The sequence below is a fragment of the Triturus cristatus genome, chromosome 3_2 (genome assembly GCF_964204655.1).
Source record: "Triturus cristatus chromosome 3_2, aTriCri1.1, whole genome shotgun sequence".
In the NCBI taxonomy this organism is placed as follows: Eukaryota; Metazoa; Chordata; class Amphibia; order Caudata; family Salamandridae; genus Triturus; species Triturus cristatus.
The window spans coordinates 1,140,824,785-1,140,843,296 of NC_140584.1; the positions used below are offsets into that span (position 1 = coordinate 1,140,824,785).

At 47.9% G+C, this 18,512-nt stretch overlaps 1 protein-coding gene across 2 annotated transcripts in view; it reads right to left on the reverse strand.

The window, feature by feature from the left end:
- The window catches only part of MARCHF4 (membrane associated ring-CH-type finger 4), a 436,751-nt gene that overhangs the window by 92,000 nt on the left and 326,239 nt on the right, over positions 1-18,512 (reverse strand). For both annotated transcript variants that reach the window (XM_085649961.1, XM_085649960.1), the window contains exon 3: positions 13,078-13,270. In XM_085649961.1, coding sequence (XP_085506087.1) covers positions 13,078-13,270 — 193 coding nt within the window. The remainder of the gene's footprint in view (positions 1-13,077; positions 13,271-18,512) is intronic.

Here is an 18,512-nt window from a genome sequence, read left to right on the forward strand (position 1 = left end):
GTTCCTGCCCTAAAACTGCCTAACAACCAAAACCCAATTGGCATCTCTGGCCACATGTCAGCCCCTGGTAAATGGTACCATAGGTACCCAGGGCACTGTGACAAGAGAAGGCCCCTAAGGGCTGCAGCACTTATTGAGCCACCTTTAGAGGCCCTGTACCCTGACACAAACACACTGCCCTTGCAGGTGGAGTGTCTTGGTGCAGAACAAAACAGAGAGTCGACATGGCATACATCCCTGTGTGCCATGCCCACAACACACACTGCCCTGGCATACCTCTGTCACCCCTCTAGCTGGATGCACTGTGCCAGTGGTGTGGGTAAAGGTGCATGAGCCCTGTACCCCTACAGTACCCAGGTCCATTCCTGGGCACTGTAAGTGCAGTGCTGCCATTAAGAGTATATAGTGCTGGGAGGTCATCAACACGAACTCCACAGCACCATGATGGAAACACTGAAGATTAAAAAGTTTGGTATCAAACTTCTCAGCACATTAAACCCACACTGATGCCAGTGTGGGATTTAGTGTAAGATGCACGACAGAGGGCAACTTAGAGTTGCCCCCTGAACCTAACCTACAATCCACGTCTTGTCCTAGAGGCTGCCTAGGCTGCCACACAGCAGACATGTTGCTGGACCCCTGGGTAGAGAGCCATCCGCTCTCCTGGGCCTGCAACAATGCACATCCTGGGCGAGGTGCTAGGTCTCCTCCCCAGGATGGGCAGGGGGAAGCTTCAAAGGCATGCTGCCTTTTTGAGCTTCTCCAGGCCACTTGCTGTACTCAGCAACTGGCCCCCACCAGTTCTGACCCCCACTCTGGCGGGAAGACTGGTGGGAAACCCCAAGGGAGGAAAGGAGGTGTGTCAGCCTCTGCCAACCCCACCACTCAGGGAGAGTGTACCCACCCCAGGGAAAGGACCCATTGGTCCCTGCCCTTTACCTACCTGTAACGCCCCTAAATTTAGTATTTAGGGGCACCCTGAACCTTCCATCAGCAGACCCCGAATCCGAAACAAGAAAGAAGATCAAGAAGACCTGCCGTGCAGCTGCTAGCAAGAGGAAGACACCAACTGATTTGGCCCCAGCCCTACAGGCCTGTCGACCCTCGAACCAGCTCTTGCTAAACCCCGGCGTCTCCAGTGGTCAGCAACCTCAAAAACCCCGGAGGACCTGACTGCCTTGTGACTCTAAAGAAACTGGGACTCCCACGAGCAGTGGTCCTGCTCAACAACAAGCAACAACCCCTGGCACCAGCCAGGAACCGCGAACCCTGCACACTCTGCACCCGCCAAGCCTGGCCTGTGCCTGAGTGGACAAACACCAAGAGGACGTCCCCCCGGCGACTGTGACCCCGAATCCAGCACCCAAGGACCCACCTCGAAGCTCCTGACGACGCCTGCAGCCTCAGAACCAGGGACCCCTCCAACCGCGACCAGCTGAGGGTAAGATTTCCCGACGCCAAAAGGCACCCCGGCGCCCTACGGCCCCCTGTGCCCAACTTCTGGGTGTCTACCTATCCTCCAACTACCCAACTTACCTTTCGAAGTGGTGGTCGCACCTGAAGAATCTTTGTCCCAGAGCTTGCAGTTTTTGTTCGTCACTGAGCTTCTCCATTGAAATTCATTGAGCGCCTGACGGCTCAAAAGCACCCTGCACCCAGCCGCCCGAGTGCCCCTGGAAGCCTCTATCCTAACCTACTTCCCCACTTGCCCTGAGCAAGTGACCAGGAGCACAGCTCCCACAGCCGCATGGCCTGCTTGCCAGCAGCCACCAACCAAAGGCCCCCAGCCCGTCGTAGGCTAACATTGGGCCTAACTCTCTCTGCACCCGGCTGCCCCTGTGCCGCTGAGGGTGTAACAACTGTACCTACATGACCCTGGGAGACCCCTGAGTCTATGCCCAGAACCTTAACTCTGCCAGTCGAGTACTTACCCAAAAGCCGATATCTCACTTTTCTTCCATAGGGTAACATTGACTGGTTTCACTTGGAAATTCGTCTAAGTGTGGAGTTTTTAAACTGTAAAATATTCACTAAAAATCAGCTGAGCAACGAAAACGAATTTACTCACCTGCTATCAGGAGAGATCCCAGTGCTGGATCTTGGTGCCCAGCAAGTAATTACAACTGTACTTACCTGTAACTTGATTTTCCTCCATAGTATAACATTGCCTGGTTTTCACCAGAAATTCTTTTAAGTATCGATTTTTGAAACTTACAAATATTTGCTAAAAATCGCCAGTATAACCAAAACACACTCTTTCAACTGTTTACAGGAGATGCACCAGTGCTGGATCCAGGATCCAACACTGAGTAAGAAAAAGTAACGATAACCCTACTTACCTGCTAAGTGAATTTCCTCCCATAGGATAACATTGGTGATTCTATGTGAAAATGTTTCTAAGTGTCAACTTTTAAAATACAATAATATTCCTTAAAAATCACAACTGTAACCAAAACGTTTTTACTCAACTGTTTACAGGAGATGTCCCATGACTGAATCTAGGATCCAGTCCTGTGGTAAGAAAAGTAATCCAAAAAGTAATCAATTGCATTTAACTAGAAATTCCCATTGCGCTCAATGTTATATTGTGTTTGAAATTGTGTTGCCTATTGCAACAACTGTAACTATTGCATTAAAAAGTCTATTGCCTATTGAAAAGTATTTAACTAAAGCCTCTCATTCTGAGAAAGTATATTTTGATACCTATTGTTGGTTCTAAAATAAAACAACCCTATATTTTTATATACAAACCATTGGCCTAGAGTTCTCTTCTTGAGTGTGTGAGACCATTTGCTGATTGAGTGTGTGCAACAAATGCTTTACACTGTCCTCTGATACTGCCTTACTGATCGACCAAGCTACCACTTTAGAGAGTAAGGTTATATCTAACTTTAGCCTCTGCCAAACCTCTGGGGACTGTGGACTCTGTGCACACTGTACCTATTTTCGAACAGTATATACAGAGCCACTTTCTTACAACCGGTCAACCTTTGTATTGTGCCCTTCACTACAGCGCAACACACAATTTTAGTAACTTTTATTAATTTGAGCTAGACATTTTTTATTTTTTTAATCTGCAATTATGCAGCAGATGATGGATTATGTGGCAAACGCAGTAACTCCATAATGATGGGGAAAGCCCCGTAGCCGCAGAATTACATCATTTCAGGGGTCTAGGGTATGCTGCACATTCTGACCTTCGAAACCTTCTACCATTGCTGGCAGTTCAGAGATTTTCCAGATGGGTCTAGGGACACCATTGAAGACCAGACCCAGATTTTGCTTGTCGTGATGTGTTACGGGTATCTTATTCAAATTAAGTTCTCGATCAGGCAGCCATTGATCCAAGGGTGTATCATTTTGAGATTTAAGGTTTAAGGCTGAAGGCTTTGCCCATTCCTTAGGTATCTTCTAGGTCCCTAGCTACCATGGAAACTTGAGTATGGTGTTTCCTGTGTACAACTCACACTTAATCTGAATCCATTTCAATATACAATCAGCAAGGCCGGACTGGCCAGCCGGGCAAGCGGGCAATTCCCCGGGGGGCTGGAACTCCAGGAGGCCGGTATTGACACTTGGAGGCCGGGTTCAGCCTCTAGGAATGGCGGTGCTCATTACCGATCCCGGCCGCAACTTGAAAGAGTTGCTTTTATCCGAGCGCACATTAGGACGTCTGCCCATGCGGGCTGAATTTTTTAATTTTTGCCAGGGCAGTTTTAAGCTTCCAGTCCGGCCCTGACAATCAGACATTTTGCAAGGTGTCATTTTTATAATTATAAGTCTGTTTTTACAACTTTGCCTTCGTATCCATCTAGATATAAAGCATTTGTTTGAGGAAATTATTTAGAAATTCATTATACTTTGAATAAAAATATAAAAGATGTTCTGTGATGCGCGGGACCTCGCACGTGTTATCTAGAGTTGGACATCACATTGATTAGCGGGACGGAGACGTCCAGTGATGATGGAATGCTCAGTCATCTGGGCTAGAATGAAGTATTGATCATCGATAATTAGTATCAACCATAGCTCGGAAGAAAGGATACTTTTACCATGACTTCAATGGGAGCAAGGGTGCCCCTACGGCATTCCCATGTTTGGGCTTTCCTCATTGTATGATTAGCCTGTACTTCATTTAAGATGTTTATTTGCACACCTTGTAGGGTGCCCAGAATTTTGAAGCCAAAAACAGGGACATTTCACAAAAATAGAAGAAGGACTACAATTTTACTCCAAGCAAGCGCACAGAATGACAGCGCTCCTCAGAAGAGAATTACAGAACAGGCTGTTAGAAAATACATCAAATACATTTTTTGAACCCAGTAGCTTGCCTGTTAATTAAATTGCTTTCCTGAAACAACTGCTAACCATCCCTGCTTTTTAAAACATAAAAAAGCACCTCCCGCTGTTTTCAGTCCACCCACTGTAAAAACCGGGACATGAGCTAAATTTCCAGAAATCTTCCAGGACAGTCGGTGGAAAACCGGGACCATCCTGGCAAATCCGGGACGCCTGGTCACCTTAACACCTTGGTCTATGAGTTCATGAGAATCACAATGGCGGCCATTCTTTTTCTCAACTGGTACCCAAATTATGGAAGTCTCTTCCTGTAACAATTTGAAACACAGCTGACTTCTCATTCATTCGTAGGAAAGCAACATTTCCTCACGAAGATCAGCGGACCCCTGGAAGTCATTCCCTATGAGCATCACTTGAAAAGTCTCCTTGTTTTTCTCTAGACCAGTGATGTGCCCAGTTTTCCACTCCTGTCTCATTCATGAACACAAAGGAATTATTGCTCACAAAACCACCCTATCCACAAAACGATATGTAAAAATATAATTATCTTTTCATATTATTGTTTATGAGTTTCAGCGTTTTGCTCCCTGCTTCATGGGGCTGTGATTCCGATTTGTTTCCACAAAAGGAAGCTTTTTTGATTTTGTGATAAGTTTTTTCCAGCGTTTTTCCATTTTATTTTTCGATGCTCTTGGCTTTATCTTTTTTTCCTTTCTTTATGCATTTCTTTATCCCAATCAAAGTGCTTCACATTACGAGCTGGTTAGGCCTTGTTTCAAATGTAAGGTGTAACTAGATACATTAATAAATAATAATTCTTTGGAGTAAATGGAACATGTTTCTCCCCTCGTTGATGAGTATGTGTATGAGTCAGCAGCATCTTTCTAGATGTAGCCCAGTCGCGAGTAATTTAGGTGCAAAAGGACTTTATCCTCAACAATGTCAGCACGAGCGTAACTTCCATTTGAAAACATCGCTTGTCAATGTATGCAGTTTGTACATCCAGAATGTCTGGTATGGATCTGCCCCGAGGGTTGGCATAGATGGTGTAACAGAGCATCATTACAATTTCATGCATGTGGTCACTCGCAGGACACTGCCTTGGGTGCGATCACTTAAAACTTAATTTAAGAATGAATAGTTTACCCTTAATTTACATTTCTGTGTTGTGAATGTTTCTGTTTTGTGTGAATTGGGTACATTTTACTCATCTGTAAATTAATCTTCTGTAGCGAGTGCACCAACATTTGGAGCACGTTTTCCTTTTCAGAAAGAGACCCGCTGTCTCCAGCTTGGTTACCTTCCTTGGGCTGCTTCAGTCCTTTCTGGAATGTGTTCCTTATTTTGCCGCGTCACTCTGCCTGCCAGCTTTTTGCATTTCCTACTTTTTATATGAACAACTTCCTCATGCTACTCAGCCCACCCTCTACCCCTACCAAGATTCTCCTCACCTTCTGACCCCTGCTCTTTCACCAATTTATGAAGTTTACACGCAACTCGAAAAAGTGTCTTCCCACAGTAAGAGATTGTATAGCGCTTAAAAGCATTCTTATAGCACCGTAGGGCGTTTCCAATCTTATTCTAAGCAGGATTTGCACGCGTGCCCTATGTGCTTTGAATATGCAGATTCAACGGATAGGGGGCTCGGAGTGAGACAGATAAAGCTTCTTCGAGCAGCTCTCTTCCACCCCTCCTCCATGCAGCGAGGTGGTTGAGCCCGTGAGATGCTCGCGCGAGGGATGGAGACAGCCCTTTGTTTGGGATGGAGGTTTAGCGCGCGGGCCTGCCGAGCTCTGATTAGCAGTGACGTCAGCACTGATAAAGGATGCTGGGCCACAGAGCCCTCCAGGATAAGTGAAATCAAGCCTGTCTTGTGAAATTGTATAATCTGCTGCTCTCGCGGCCTAATAACCACCCGCTTTGTTCTTTCAACAAACCGAGGGAATCACTTGTCTCCCGCTGACAGAAGAGATAATCACTTTCCAGCAGCCCTTCATCCAGAGCGCCAGGGTATCATGTGCACTTGGAAAGGAGAGCTGGCTGCCTCCATTCCTGGTGGGAGGGAGGGCGGTTCTCAGGTAGGTGAGAGCTCACCCCCTCGATTCATAGGGAAAGCGAGAGCTTCCTCCTTGGGTGCTTGGGCAGTCAAGAGCTCACCCCTTCAGTTCATAGATGAATTGATACTAAGCTCGCCCCCTCAAATCCTGGGGCAAACAGGAGCCCTCTATGTTGATCCTTGGTGAAGCAAGAGCTCAGACTTACGATTCCTGGGGAAGGTGAGAGCTCACCCCTTCGATTCCTGCGCAGGCAATTGCTCGCCCCTTCAGTGCCTGGAGGAAGCGAGAGCTCACCCCTTCAGTGCCCGGAGGTAGCGAGAGCATGCCGTTCCAGTTCCTGAAGGAAAAGAAAGCTCATCCCATCGATTCCTGGACAGACAAGAGCTTGCCCCTTCAGTGCCTGGAGGAAGCGAGAGCTCGCCCCTTCGACTCCTGGGGAGGGTGAGAGCTCACCCCTTTGATTCCTGGGGAAGGTGAGAGCTCGCCCCTTCGAGTCCTGGGGAAGGTGAGAGCTCACCCCTTCGATTCTTGCGCAGGCAAGAGCTCGCCCCTTCAGTGCCTGGAGGAAGCGAGAGCTCACCCCTTCAGTGCCCGGAGGTAGCGAGAGCATGCCGTTCCAGTTCCTGAAGGAAAAGAAAGCTCATCCCATCGATTCCTGGACAGACAAGAGCTTGCCCCTTCAGTGCCTGGAGGAAGCGAGAGCTCGCCCCTTCGACTCCTGGGGAGGGTGAGAGCTCACCCCTTTGATTCCTGGGGAAGGTGAGAGCTCGCCCCTTCGAGTCCTGGGGAAGGTGAGAGCTCACCCCTTCGATTCTTGCGCAGGCAAGAGCTCGCCCCTTCAGTGCCTGGAGGAAGCGAGAGCTCACCCCTTCAGTGCCTGAAGGTAGCGAGAGCTCACCCCTTCAGTGCCTGAAGGTAGCGAGAGCTTGCCGTTCCAGTTCCTGAAGGAAAAGAAAGCTCATCCCTTCGATTCCTGGACAGACAAGAGCTCGCCCCTTCAGTGCCTGGAGGAAGCGAGAGCTCACCCCTTCAGTGCCTGGAGGAAGCGAGAGCTCACCCCTTCAGTGCCCGAAGGTAGCGAGAGCTTGCCGTTCCAGTTCCTGAAGGAAAAGAAAGCTCATCCCTTCGATTCCTGGGCAGGCAAGAGCTTGCCCCACTGGTTTCTGGAGGAAGGGAGAGATCATTCCTTTGATTTCTGGGGCAAGGGAGCGCCCACCCATTTGGTTCCTGGAGGAAGTGAAAATTCGCTCCTTTAGCTCCAGGAATGGCCAGATCTTGCCCCTTCGATTCATGGAGGAAGTGAGAACTTACCCCTTCAATTCCTGGGGAAGGCAAGAGCTCGCCCTTACAATTTGACCAAGACTCCCAGTCAAAGTATGAACTTGACACTTCATTCCTCAATGGGGCCAGCAAAAGCTGGTCACTTTGGTTCCCTCCTGGAAGGTGGAAACTCACTGCATCAATGCCCCAGAAGAGCAAGAGCTAGCTATCAGAGTCTTCCTTCTATTACCCCAAGAAAACAAGAGCTCACCTCTTCAATTCCTGGTAGAAATGAAACTCATCAGTTCAGCTTTATGGGACAGGGAGAAGCTACTTCGAGCTTACTTTGTTGACTCCTTTGGGAGCTGATAGAAGCTACCAGTTCCATTCTCAAGTGAAGTGAGTCCCTTCGATTACCAAGAAAAACAAAAGCTTTCCAGTTCAATTCACCGAGGGATGCAAACATTTGGTGGAAAATTTGGTGCAGTGAAAGAATATCATAGTGTAGTTGACTATGCGCACACCCAGAATGTACAGCGCTTTTAAATCAGTTCTTTTCATGAATGGGTATCTAAAACAAGGTAGAAACTCTAGTATACAGTAACAGACAACGGCGGACACAGTGACCGCACTATCCTACCCTTAGTATGAAGATCAGCAATTTGTATAGAAAGGGTGTGCATTGACCACTCCAGCACCTGCCGTTGTTTGGTGCTAACTGCGACGCAGAGAGATGCTGAATCCAAGGTTTGGAGTGGTGCACCACCAAGTACAAACAAAGTTGTTTTTCAATGAGTCTTAAAGTCTTTTAGTAGATTATCAAACACAGTCCTTTATTACAAAAAGGTTTTATTTTCAGGTAATTGTCAGCCGACGCGTTTCGTTCATAACAATGAACTTCTTCAGGGCATAAGAATAAGTGTCGTCTCGTACACAATATGAGCGTGTGCGGTGGGCTGCCTGGGCCTCCTTGATAAGGGCTCGCGGTCTTCGTGATAAGAGATCTGCTGCTTTCTGCTCCGTCCTGCGAGTTGAAAATTATGACGGGCCATAAAACACTTCAATCTGTTCCAGGCACCCCCGCTTAAGCTGGTGTAGTGGGAGCTTCACTACGTCCTTGCTAGAACCCCAACAAACTGACCTCTTCAACCACCTCACTCCAACTGATGCCACCGACAACCACCAACTCACCACACGGAGCACCATAGCCATCATGAGCTCCATCCACTATGGAGCACTTACGGACCCCTGCCCCCACCACGTCTTCAACCTTAGGGGTTAGAAAATCAGCACCAAACTCACCTCCATTCTCAACGTATCCATCACCATGGCCACCTTTCCCGATTAATGGAAATACACTGAGGTCAAACTCCTCCTCCAGAAGTGCTCTACTGGCCCAGCAAAATCAAGAACTACTGCCCCATCTCTCTGCTGTTCTTCCCCACCCAAAGTCCTAAAAAATGCCATCAACCACCAATTCACCGAACACCTGGAGAACAACAATCTGCTGGATGCCTCTCAATCTGGTTTCCGCACCAACCACAACACCGAGACAGCCCTGATCACTGCTACCGCCATAATCAGAAGCCACCTTGACCAGTGAGAAAAAGCAGCCTTGATCCTCCTTGACCTCTGTTAGAAATGGGGTCTCTAGTTGGCAGGGGTTGCACCCTTGTCCAAGTAGGGACCACCGCCTCTGACAGGGTAGGTCTCAAAATACCCTAGACCACCCTTTGGTAGCTTGGCGAGGAGCAGGTAGGCTAAACTGTGTAAAGTAGTTGTGCAACACGCCCACAACAATCCAGTGAGATCCCCACAAAAAGGACACCACACCAATGTACAAAAATAAAAATATCTTTATCTAAAGTCTGGCAAGATCAAAAACAGCATGATTCCAATATATATTAGTGAAGGTGCTCAGTAAAGATGTCTTTGAGGAGATTGTCACCAAAGAAAATTAGTCTGTGGGCTCTGTATTCCTCCAGTCACATGCAGTAGGGAAAAATAGTCATAAGTCAACAGTTACCGGCACGCGTCCCTTATAGACAATCCGCGGTTTGCAGTAGATAACTTAGTGAAGGCTGCTACAAATAGCCTGGTAGGGACTATTTTACTCAGAGGGGAGAACGTTAGGGCAAAAAAAAGGGATTCCTCAAGCGAAGTAGGCAAAATGCTTAAAACGGCATGATTGCCAGGTGTTTGTGGTTTAAGGAGGCTTGGAGCCGAATGCTGAAGTCCCCGGACCAGGTACTCCAATAAAGGTCCACACAGTCCGGCTAGCCCGCAACCCACCCGAGGCGATAATGCCCACAGCGACTTAGCGCACAATGCCAAGCATTACCTGAAGCTGGGGGCGCGGCAGGCACCGGTGTGGAGCTACTCTGTCCTCCGGGGCACTCGACCCTTGATGCGGCTGCACGGGGGAGGCGCGGGGCAGCCCTTCCGGACTTCGAGCGCAGCCTCAACTCGACGCTGACGTCCCACAGGGGCAGCTCCTTTCCCCGCGGCGTTGCGTCTCGAGGGAATCCCGGTTGCTGGGCAAAGCCTCGCAACCGGGGTGTACACAGTACGGCTTTTCCTTGCGGTGATATAGATCTTGGTTGTCGACTCAGGGCCAGCAACGGTGACTTCGGGGGTGATTTGAGTGCGCTTGAACACGGGCAAGCGGCGGTGACTCCGGGGCGATTTGAATAGTTTTTACCTCACACCAGAGGCGGTGATGGGCACAAAGCCCTGGGAAATGAACCACAGCTTCAGGGCTCTGCGGCAGGCCTCCGGATGGTCACGGTGCCAGCGGGGTTGAGTGCAGGCATATGCAGCAAGGCAGACGATCCCTATTTAGGTGCATATGTATGCACACAGCGTTGCAGGGACAGTCCTTGGAATCTGTATTGTCCTTGGGGTTCCCCAGTAGCCAAGGAACCAGTCAATGGTGGAGACACTGTGGAGGTGTTTCTTCAGTCTCCTCTTGGCAGGGCAAGAACAGCAGGCAGTAGGGCAGCTCAACAGAACAAGACAGCTGTTCCTGGAAACAGTAAAATCCAGCATAGTGGCAATCCTCTTGGCGCAGCAGTCTGTACTCCAGCAGAGTTTCCTTTTTGACCCAGCAGTGTAACAAGATGTGTGGCCAGGACCCTCCCTTTTATACCCTGGTGCCCAGTCACTAGAAGGGAGTAGAAGCCTCTGGAAGGGTCTAGGTGTTTCTGGGCTGTTCCCTGCCTTCCCTGACCTGGCTCCTGGCTGTCTACGGTGACAAAGGCAGGGTTGTTAAGTCTATTGTGGAGAAGCCGGGCCCAGCCTATTCAAGTGTAAAGGTGTGAATCATCACTCCCTCCTCACAGCCCAGGAAGGCTATCAGCATGCAGATGGGAGGGGGGAGTCTGCAGTGCACAAACTAAGCGCAGGCAGGAAAATGTCCACTTTCTAAAAGTGGTATTGCTAAAGTAGTAATGCCCAACCCCAATAACCCACTAGAGAGTGTTCCCCGCTATGATTCCAACCATACCAAACACGACATACTTCCTGTGTCCCATTCAGAAGTTATCCCATAAGGGGGGTTCCCAATGTTAGCCTATGGAGGGGTAGGCCTCACTGCGGTAGCAGGGGCCTACGGAAGGTATTTCAATGCCACCATGTTTTTAGGGGAGAACACCTGCACCTTAGCACTGTTTAGCAGTGGTAAGGCGCCCAGAGTCCTGAGTCCAACAAAAATGTATGGTCAAAGTGGGAGGCAAAAAGGACAAAAATGTAGGGGGAGACTGCCCTAAAGCTGACAGGTCCAACAAACTCTCAGCAGGGTTCAACACCATATCCCACCACACCCTCATAAAGAGACTTCATCACATCGGGATCCAGGGATATGCTCTCAAATGGATGGCCTCCTTCCTCACAGGAAGAGCTCAGAGAATCCACCTACCACCTTTCATCTTTGAACCCAAGGACATCATCTGCGGCATCCCTTAAGGTTCATCCTTCAGCCCAACCGTGTTCAGCTCCTACATGACACCCTTGGCCAACATGATCAGTACCCATGGCCTCCACATTATATCCTACAGAAATGACACCCAGCTCATCCTTTTCCTTTCAGAAGACCCCCTCCACCATCAGGACCAACTGGCATCGAGCGTCGCAGACTGTATGAAGGCCAACTGCTTAAAGCTCACTATGGACAAGATGGAAGTGCTGATATTTGGGAACAACTCATCCCTGTGGAATGACTCCTGGTGGCCTGTTGAACTCAGAACCACCACGAACAACTGACTAAGCTTGCAACCATGGCTTTAACCTGGACAGTAAACTCACCATGAAAAGCCAGATCAATACAATCTCCTCTACCTGCTTCCACACTCTTCATATGCTTCGTAAGATCTTCAAATAGCTCCTCATCAACACCAGGAAAACTGTCGTTCAGCCCCTAGTCACCAGCCACCTGGACTATGGCAACACACTCTACGCAGGAATCCCCACCCAGCTGCTGAAAAGACTTCAGACAATACAGAACACAGCTGCCAGGCTCAAACTCTACCTCCCCAGACAGACCCACATCACCCCCACCTCAAGAAGCTCAACTGGCTCTCCATTCAGAAAAGATGCCAATTCAATATGCTGACACATGGTTACAAAGCCTACATGACCAAGGACCAGCCTACATCAACCACCACCTGTACTTCCACCAACCCTCCAGACACCTCTGCTCCGCCGCCCTCGCTTATTCCCCGCATCCGTCGTAGCATTAGTGGAGGATGCGCCTTCTCCTACCTCGCCACCAAAGCCTGGAACAACCTTCCCCTGCACCTCCAAACCTCGTCCTCTCTCACAGAATTTAGAAAGGAACTCAAGACCTAGCTGTTTGACTGCTTCCACCTTCACCTGAAGGATCCCAGCCCCCGGATACCATCGTGGGTGATTAGCCGCACTACAAAAATCCTACTTGATTGAGTGATTAATCAATTAAAGAAAGACATTTAAAACAAAAGAAAACTAAGGTTTCTATGCACAATGGGGGCCAAGAGCATGAAAGCCTGAGGTTATGCAAAATGGGATTGGCTGTGTGTGCGATGAGACAGGTAGACTTATAAGGCAGCAACAACAAAGTAGGACACCAAGAAATGTTTGCACTATCAGGATGAAACGTGAAATGCTTAGGAGGGGATACTGTCTGACATTATAAACTTTTGCTTAGTATGACCTCCAAGCTATGTCTTTGTTGCTGCTACATATCCTGCATTGCACAGCTCTGATTCCCACCACATTCCTCCTTGCTAAATCTTCAGCACTCTCTCATGAAAACAATAACACTTATGGATGCATTTATTTTTCTCCCAGAGTGATATCATTTCTGTAGATGGAGGCAAACATCCCCCGAGAGTGACTGAGCACATTTGTCAAAAGGATAGTGGTCAAGCAAGTGTCTCTAAAGTGACCCTCCCCCTCACATCCCTAGCATGTTGACGGCACCTACCTATACAGACAATATCCATGAAGCCATACATTCCGTAGCAGATCTGGAAGAGCAGGTCTTGGCGCTGCCACTTGGCGGAAGGACTGAAGGTGGACCAAACGAGCCACGAGATGCTGGCGATGAGGAAGAGGGATCCCAAGATGGCCGCCGCAATCTGAACTTTTTCAATGACTGTTAGAGAGATGGCCTGCCACTGGACAGGAGCACAGAGCGTGAGGGAAAGAAAGAAGAAACAAGAAATTAGAGCTACTTAGATTCACAGACATGTATGTTTTTACTGTGTAAATGCTCTCAAAGTGCTGGAGTAGCAATCCTATTAGCAAACGTGTTTGCTTCTGTTTTTCCTATTAAAACATTCTCCAATACTGTAACACTAATAACATCTTAAAATTATACTGCAATAGCTCAGCCACGGCGTGTAAAGCCAGTAATGTAATCTACAAATTACGTCCAGGACAACCAGAGTATCATTAAATGATCAGACAGGTTTATTTATAGCACATACATTAAAATTAAAGTTTGTTGACAAGTGTTTTTACTGATCTGGTGCTGGCCTTGCGACTAATGCAATTTATGTTTATACATATCACGGCCAAGATCAAGGCAGTTTGTATTAACATTTGTTTGTCATTGGTCAAGGCTGAGAACATGCAAAGTAGTTACCTCGAGGCAAGTGATTCTCAGGCACATATTTGTTATTTTTTTCACGCAGCAAGCCACTTTGCTGCTTTGCATGAAAGGATCACCATATTTAACATTATACAGCACATTCCTGTCCTTTCCTAGCACTGGCGCACTTTTGGGTGCCTACCGCCAACACAGGCACCCTTGCATCATGGCAGTAACGCATGCACCCTCGTGTTGTAGGCAGGATTGATTTTGTGATGGAAGGGACACCTTCTTGCACAAAAACAATCCTGAGAGGTGTTTTCCTCTTTCTCAGTGTTCTGTAGACTGCAGCACACGTAGAAAGAGGAAAAAACGAGGAGAAATAAAGATATTTCTCCTTGTTTCGCCTCCCCTGGGGCGGCGTAGCATTTTGACGCATTCCAAGGTCTCCCAATAATGGTAAATCTGGGAATGCTTCAGAATCCATGAGTGGATGCTTGGGAACACCCATGCTCTACCCATGGAACGCCTCCCTGGGGCAGATTAACACAAGGCAGCAGTTTGTGCTGCCTTGGTTGCTCTAGATTTATGAAGCCATGTAGAGCCACACAAGGTGGCCTTGTGTGGCTTGATAAATCTCACTTCGGTTTTGTGTCACCCTTGCAACCCCTTGTGTGGCACAAGGGCAACGCAAAGCCTTCATAAACCTGGCCTTCAGTTTTTAAGTAGTTCTGGGACAGTCATGGACTTGGCGATGACATTTTAAATAACTATTGTTAAAAATCAAAGTTTGATGACAACTATTTTACTGATGAGGGTTTGGTGCAGGCCTCGTGAATAATCCAACTTCCAGATTTATATTTCAGGGCTGAGGCCAGCCTAGTTTAATTTAATATTTGTATTTTAAGATTATATTTACTACATGAATATAGGAATGTTTTTCAGTAAATACATAAATAAACTTAATTTCTTAGTCTACCATTGGGTAGCGTTAAAATAAGCGTTAGTGTAAGGTACAGTGTTCACAAGTGCAGGGTAACAGTACCTTCCCTTAAAAAATGTAATGTATTTTAGTTTAAATGTAATAAATAAAATTCATATAAATCATTGCTAGTGATGGGGCTAGAACAAGCATTTGGATTATGTAAAGGTTCCTTAGTTTATTAATCTAAATATCATTAAATTTAACACAAATGACTAAATATTTAATACTGTGAAGTTTAAACTTAATATTATTATTAGAAAGGAGTTCATTTTTATAAAAAATAAAATTAAACGGAATTAAATTTAATGTCGGAGTAAACATTTAACATTTCCTGGATGAGCACTGAGTTTAAGTTAAAAGAGCATTATTTAATTTAACTAATAGTGAGGCAATTAATATTGAACCAAAGAAAAATCTATAATTGTCAAGCGATAGCTTAGAGTTAAAGCTAGGGATTTATGTCAAAGTGATGGTATGTGACAAGAAGATAGCGTTCTCCTAATAGTATTTTTAATACTATGGATATAGTTTTAAGGATAGATATGAGGTAAAAGTGATGCAGTCGTGTTAGAAGATATATAATGGCGCTACATTTAATGATATGTATCACAGGACAATGGGCTGAATGCTTGGTAAGAGACCTGAAGGTCTTAAGTTGTGCAAATTCTACTGAATTCCATTTTTTGTGTAGCGAAAGATTAGCACATCCATTGCAATTTACACATAAAAGTGTCGCGTCACAGATGCGGCACAAAATTGCCTCTAGGATGCAACTCCAGATTGGTCCATCAAACTCCTAGTCTCAGCACAAGATACAACAGCAAGTCTTGTTGGTGACTTATAAATGAGACTGAGCATGCTGTGTCAGTAACGACCTTCTACTGACTGATCACACTGTGAATGAAGCTTCTTGCATTTTTGAATTTCCGTCCCTGTTAGAACTCTGGAATATGCACTCAACATTCACGGAGTAAAGAAACTATGATGAGATTTGCTTTGCAACGAGCAGGTCTTAGACGTGTTAAAAGTCTTGTGGTGAGATGTTTTGTGCTATAGCACAGAAACTTTGCACTGGTGCAGTAAAAAATAAGGCAAATCTATGTGCCCCATCTTTGGTGCTTGTTTGGGGTCACAGGGTACCTGCAGGGGATACTTGGCCAACTGTAACAACTGGGGTCTTTCACCACTGGTGTCCAGGGGCCCCGGTACTGAGGAACCACTAACCTGGAACCAAGCACCTCAGCCCAGAGCTTACTAAGGGGACGTGCTGTGGGCTGGACCTTAGCACTCAGCAATGAGACAAACACCACTTAATACATTGCTGCCCAGTCAGTATCTTTACTAGTAAAAAAAGAAAAGTACTCTATTATAAACACTACTAAACTACACACAAATGTACAAATATATACAGAATGGCAAGTGGAAACGCCTACGATGACACCCTCTAAAGGGCCTGATATCCAACTAGGGATGCTCACTAAAGGAAGGTCCTGCAGAACAGGTTACTCCCTAAATGCATCAAACACACAAAAGGTGAAGGGAGGATGCTTGCAATAAGCTTAAGCACTGGTAATCGCTCCGGGCAGCATTCCAACCCATCATTCCTTTGCCCACCGTGCCACTGCAGATTATATCCAGGCGTGGGTCCGTGCTCACTGTGCCACTGGAGCCAAGCTATACCTAGCTGATGAGCCCTTATTAGGGTGTAACCTGTTTTTTGTTGCTTGTGTTTCTTTTTGGTGACCTGGCCTGGCCTGGCAATTCAGGGTAGGCTCTTCCCATGAGGAGCAGGGTCGAAGCTGATTTGTATATGGCTTGGTCCGAAGTGTGGTGGCATGGTGGGCAAAAGAATGATGGGTTGGGATGCTACCCTAGAGCGAATGCTAGTGGTTAGACAAATTGCAAGCATTTATCCCATCACCTTGTGTGTGTTTGATGTATCTCTCTAAGTTGCAAAATATGCTCAGACATGGATGTCGTGCTCACTGTGCCACTGGGGCCAAGCTATAACTAGCTGATAAGGCCTTACTAGGGCGATACCGGTTGTACGTTGCTTGTCTTCCACTTTGGTGAGTACCTGGCCTGGCAGAGGAGCAGCGTCGAGCCTGATTTGTATATGGCTGTGGGTTTCCCTTCTGCTCCCTGTGCAAGGACGCTACGCTGCTGTGGGGCTCCAGACTCGCCTGAACACATCGGGACTGCGAGGACCGGGGAGCATTGCGCTCCGCTAATCAGGCTCACCTGCTCCTCTTCCCGTTGACCATCTCGCCCACGCCACGCCTCGCAGCCCCCGCTCCGCGGGTGCCGCTCGAAGGCTCCTTCAACATTTAAAATCTCTGGCTTGTGCTACGAAGGTTGGGTTTCCCTTCTGCTCCCTGTGCAAGGACGCTACGCTGCTGTGGGGCTCCAGACTCGCCTGAACACATCGGGACTGCGAGGACCGGGGAGCATTGCGCTCCGCTAATCAGGCTCACCTGCTCCTCTTCCCGTTGACCATCTCGCCCACGCCACGCCTCGCAGCCCCCGCTCCGCGGGTGCCGCTCGAAGGCTACTTCAACATTTAAAATCTCTGGCTTGTGCTACGAAGGTTGGGTTTCCCTTCTGCTCCCTGTGCAAGGACGCTACGCTGCTGTGGGGCTCCAGACTCGCCTGAACACATCGGGACTGCGAGGACCGGGGAGCATTGCGCTCCGCTAATCAGGCTCACCTGCTCCTCTTCCTAACGACCCGCCCCTCTTTTATTATTTAACCATGTCCACGTGAATCCGCAGCGCGGATCGCAGCGCGGGCGAAGCCCGGGCCAAGGGCGGGCCCGTTGTAGCCCGTTCGAGACCGAGAGAGACCGGACCGGGCTACCCCTCTGTCACCTACGGCTCCAGCGCGTATGGGCTTATTACATGTCATTTTTATTGCATGTGGTTGTATCGTTTATATTGTTTTGTGGAGGACATATCGCTGCTAAATCAGAGTAATTGCGCACTGTGTTGCATCCTAACTAAGCATGGCAGCTAAAGAGGGTAAGAACCATGCGACCAAAAGCAATCTCACTGGTACATTAGATCAATTCATAGTTAGAGCCAACTCGGTGATTGATCAGGGCATTGTCCTTATGGAGCGCAGAGTGTCGCAGGATCTGGCCCTAGCAAGAAGATCTTCTTTGGGCCTCCTTGCATCTGCACGTACCCCAAATGGCACTGGTAGCAATGCCCTTCCTCTTACTCAATTCATTGATGAGACTTCAAGCAGTGAAACTTCTAGCGACAATGAACCCGGGGTCAACTCTAGAATTACATCCCCCCCAGTGACTAGGTCGGGACCGATCCTAAGGGAAAAAAGGGCCACTAAGGTAGGGCTGTCCACAAACTCCAAGCTAAAATCCATCAGGCAAGTTCGCTCCAAGCCAGGGGGAGCTAAATCTGCACATCATGGTGCAGTTTTGGTGGCCGACTCGATGGCTAGAGATGGTCAGGGCAGCTGCTCCCTCCCTCCAGCTTCGTGTTCCTCGTTTAAGTCTCCTGGGGATCATTCAGCTCAGGCATCAGCTCCTCCTGCATTGGTGACACAGTCACAAGAGGATGTAGTAGTACCGCAACAACTAGATCTAATGCTGCGCGCGCTACTGGCACCCCTGGAATCCAGGTTGGAGGGAATAGCGTCCCTTATTACCAAGCTTGAACAAGGAATTAAGGAACACACTGAGGGTGCTAACAATAACAAAGTATTCCCCGCATGCTTTTGCAATTGCCACTGTCCCGCCGGGGCTCTACCTGCCCCGGCGGCCCACTGTGCAGCTCCACGGCTACCATCTGTCCCGAAAGCTACATCACTGGCAATTCCAGCC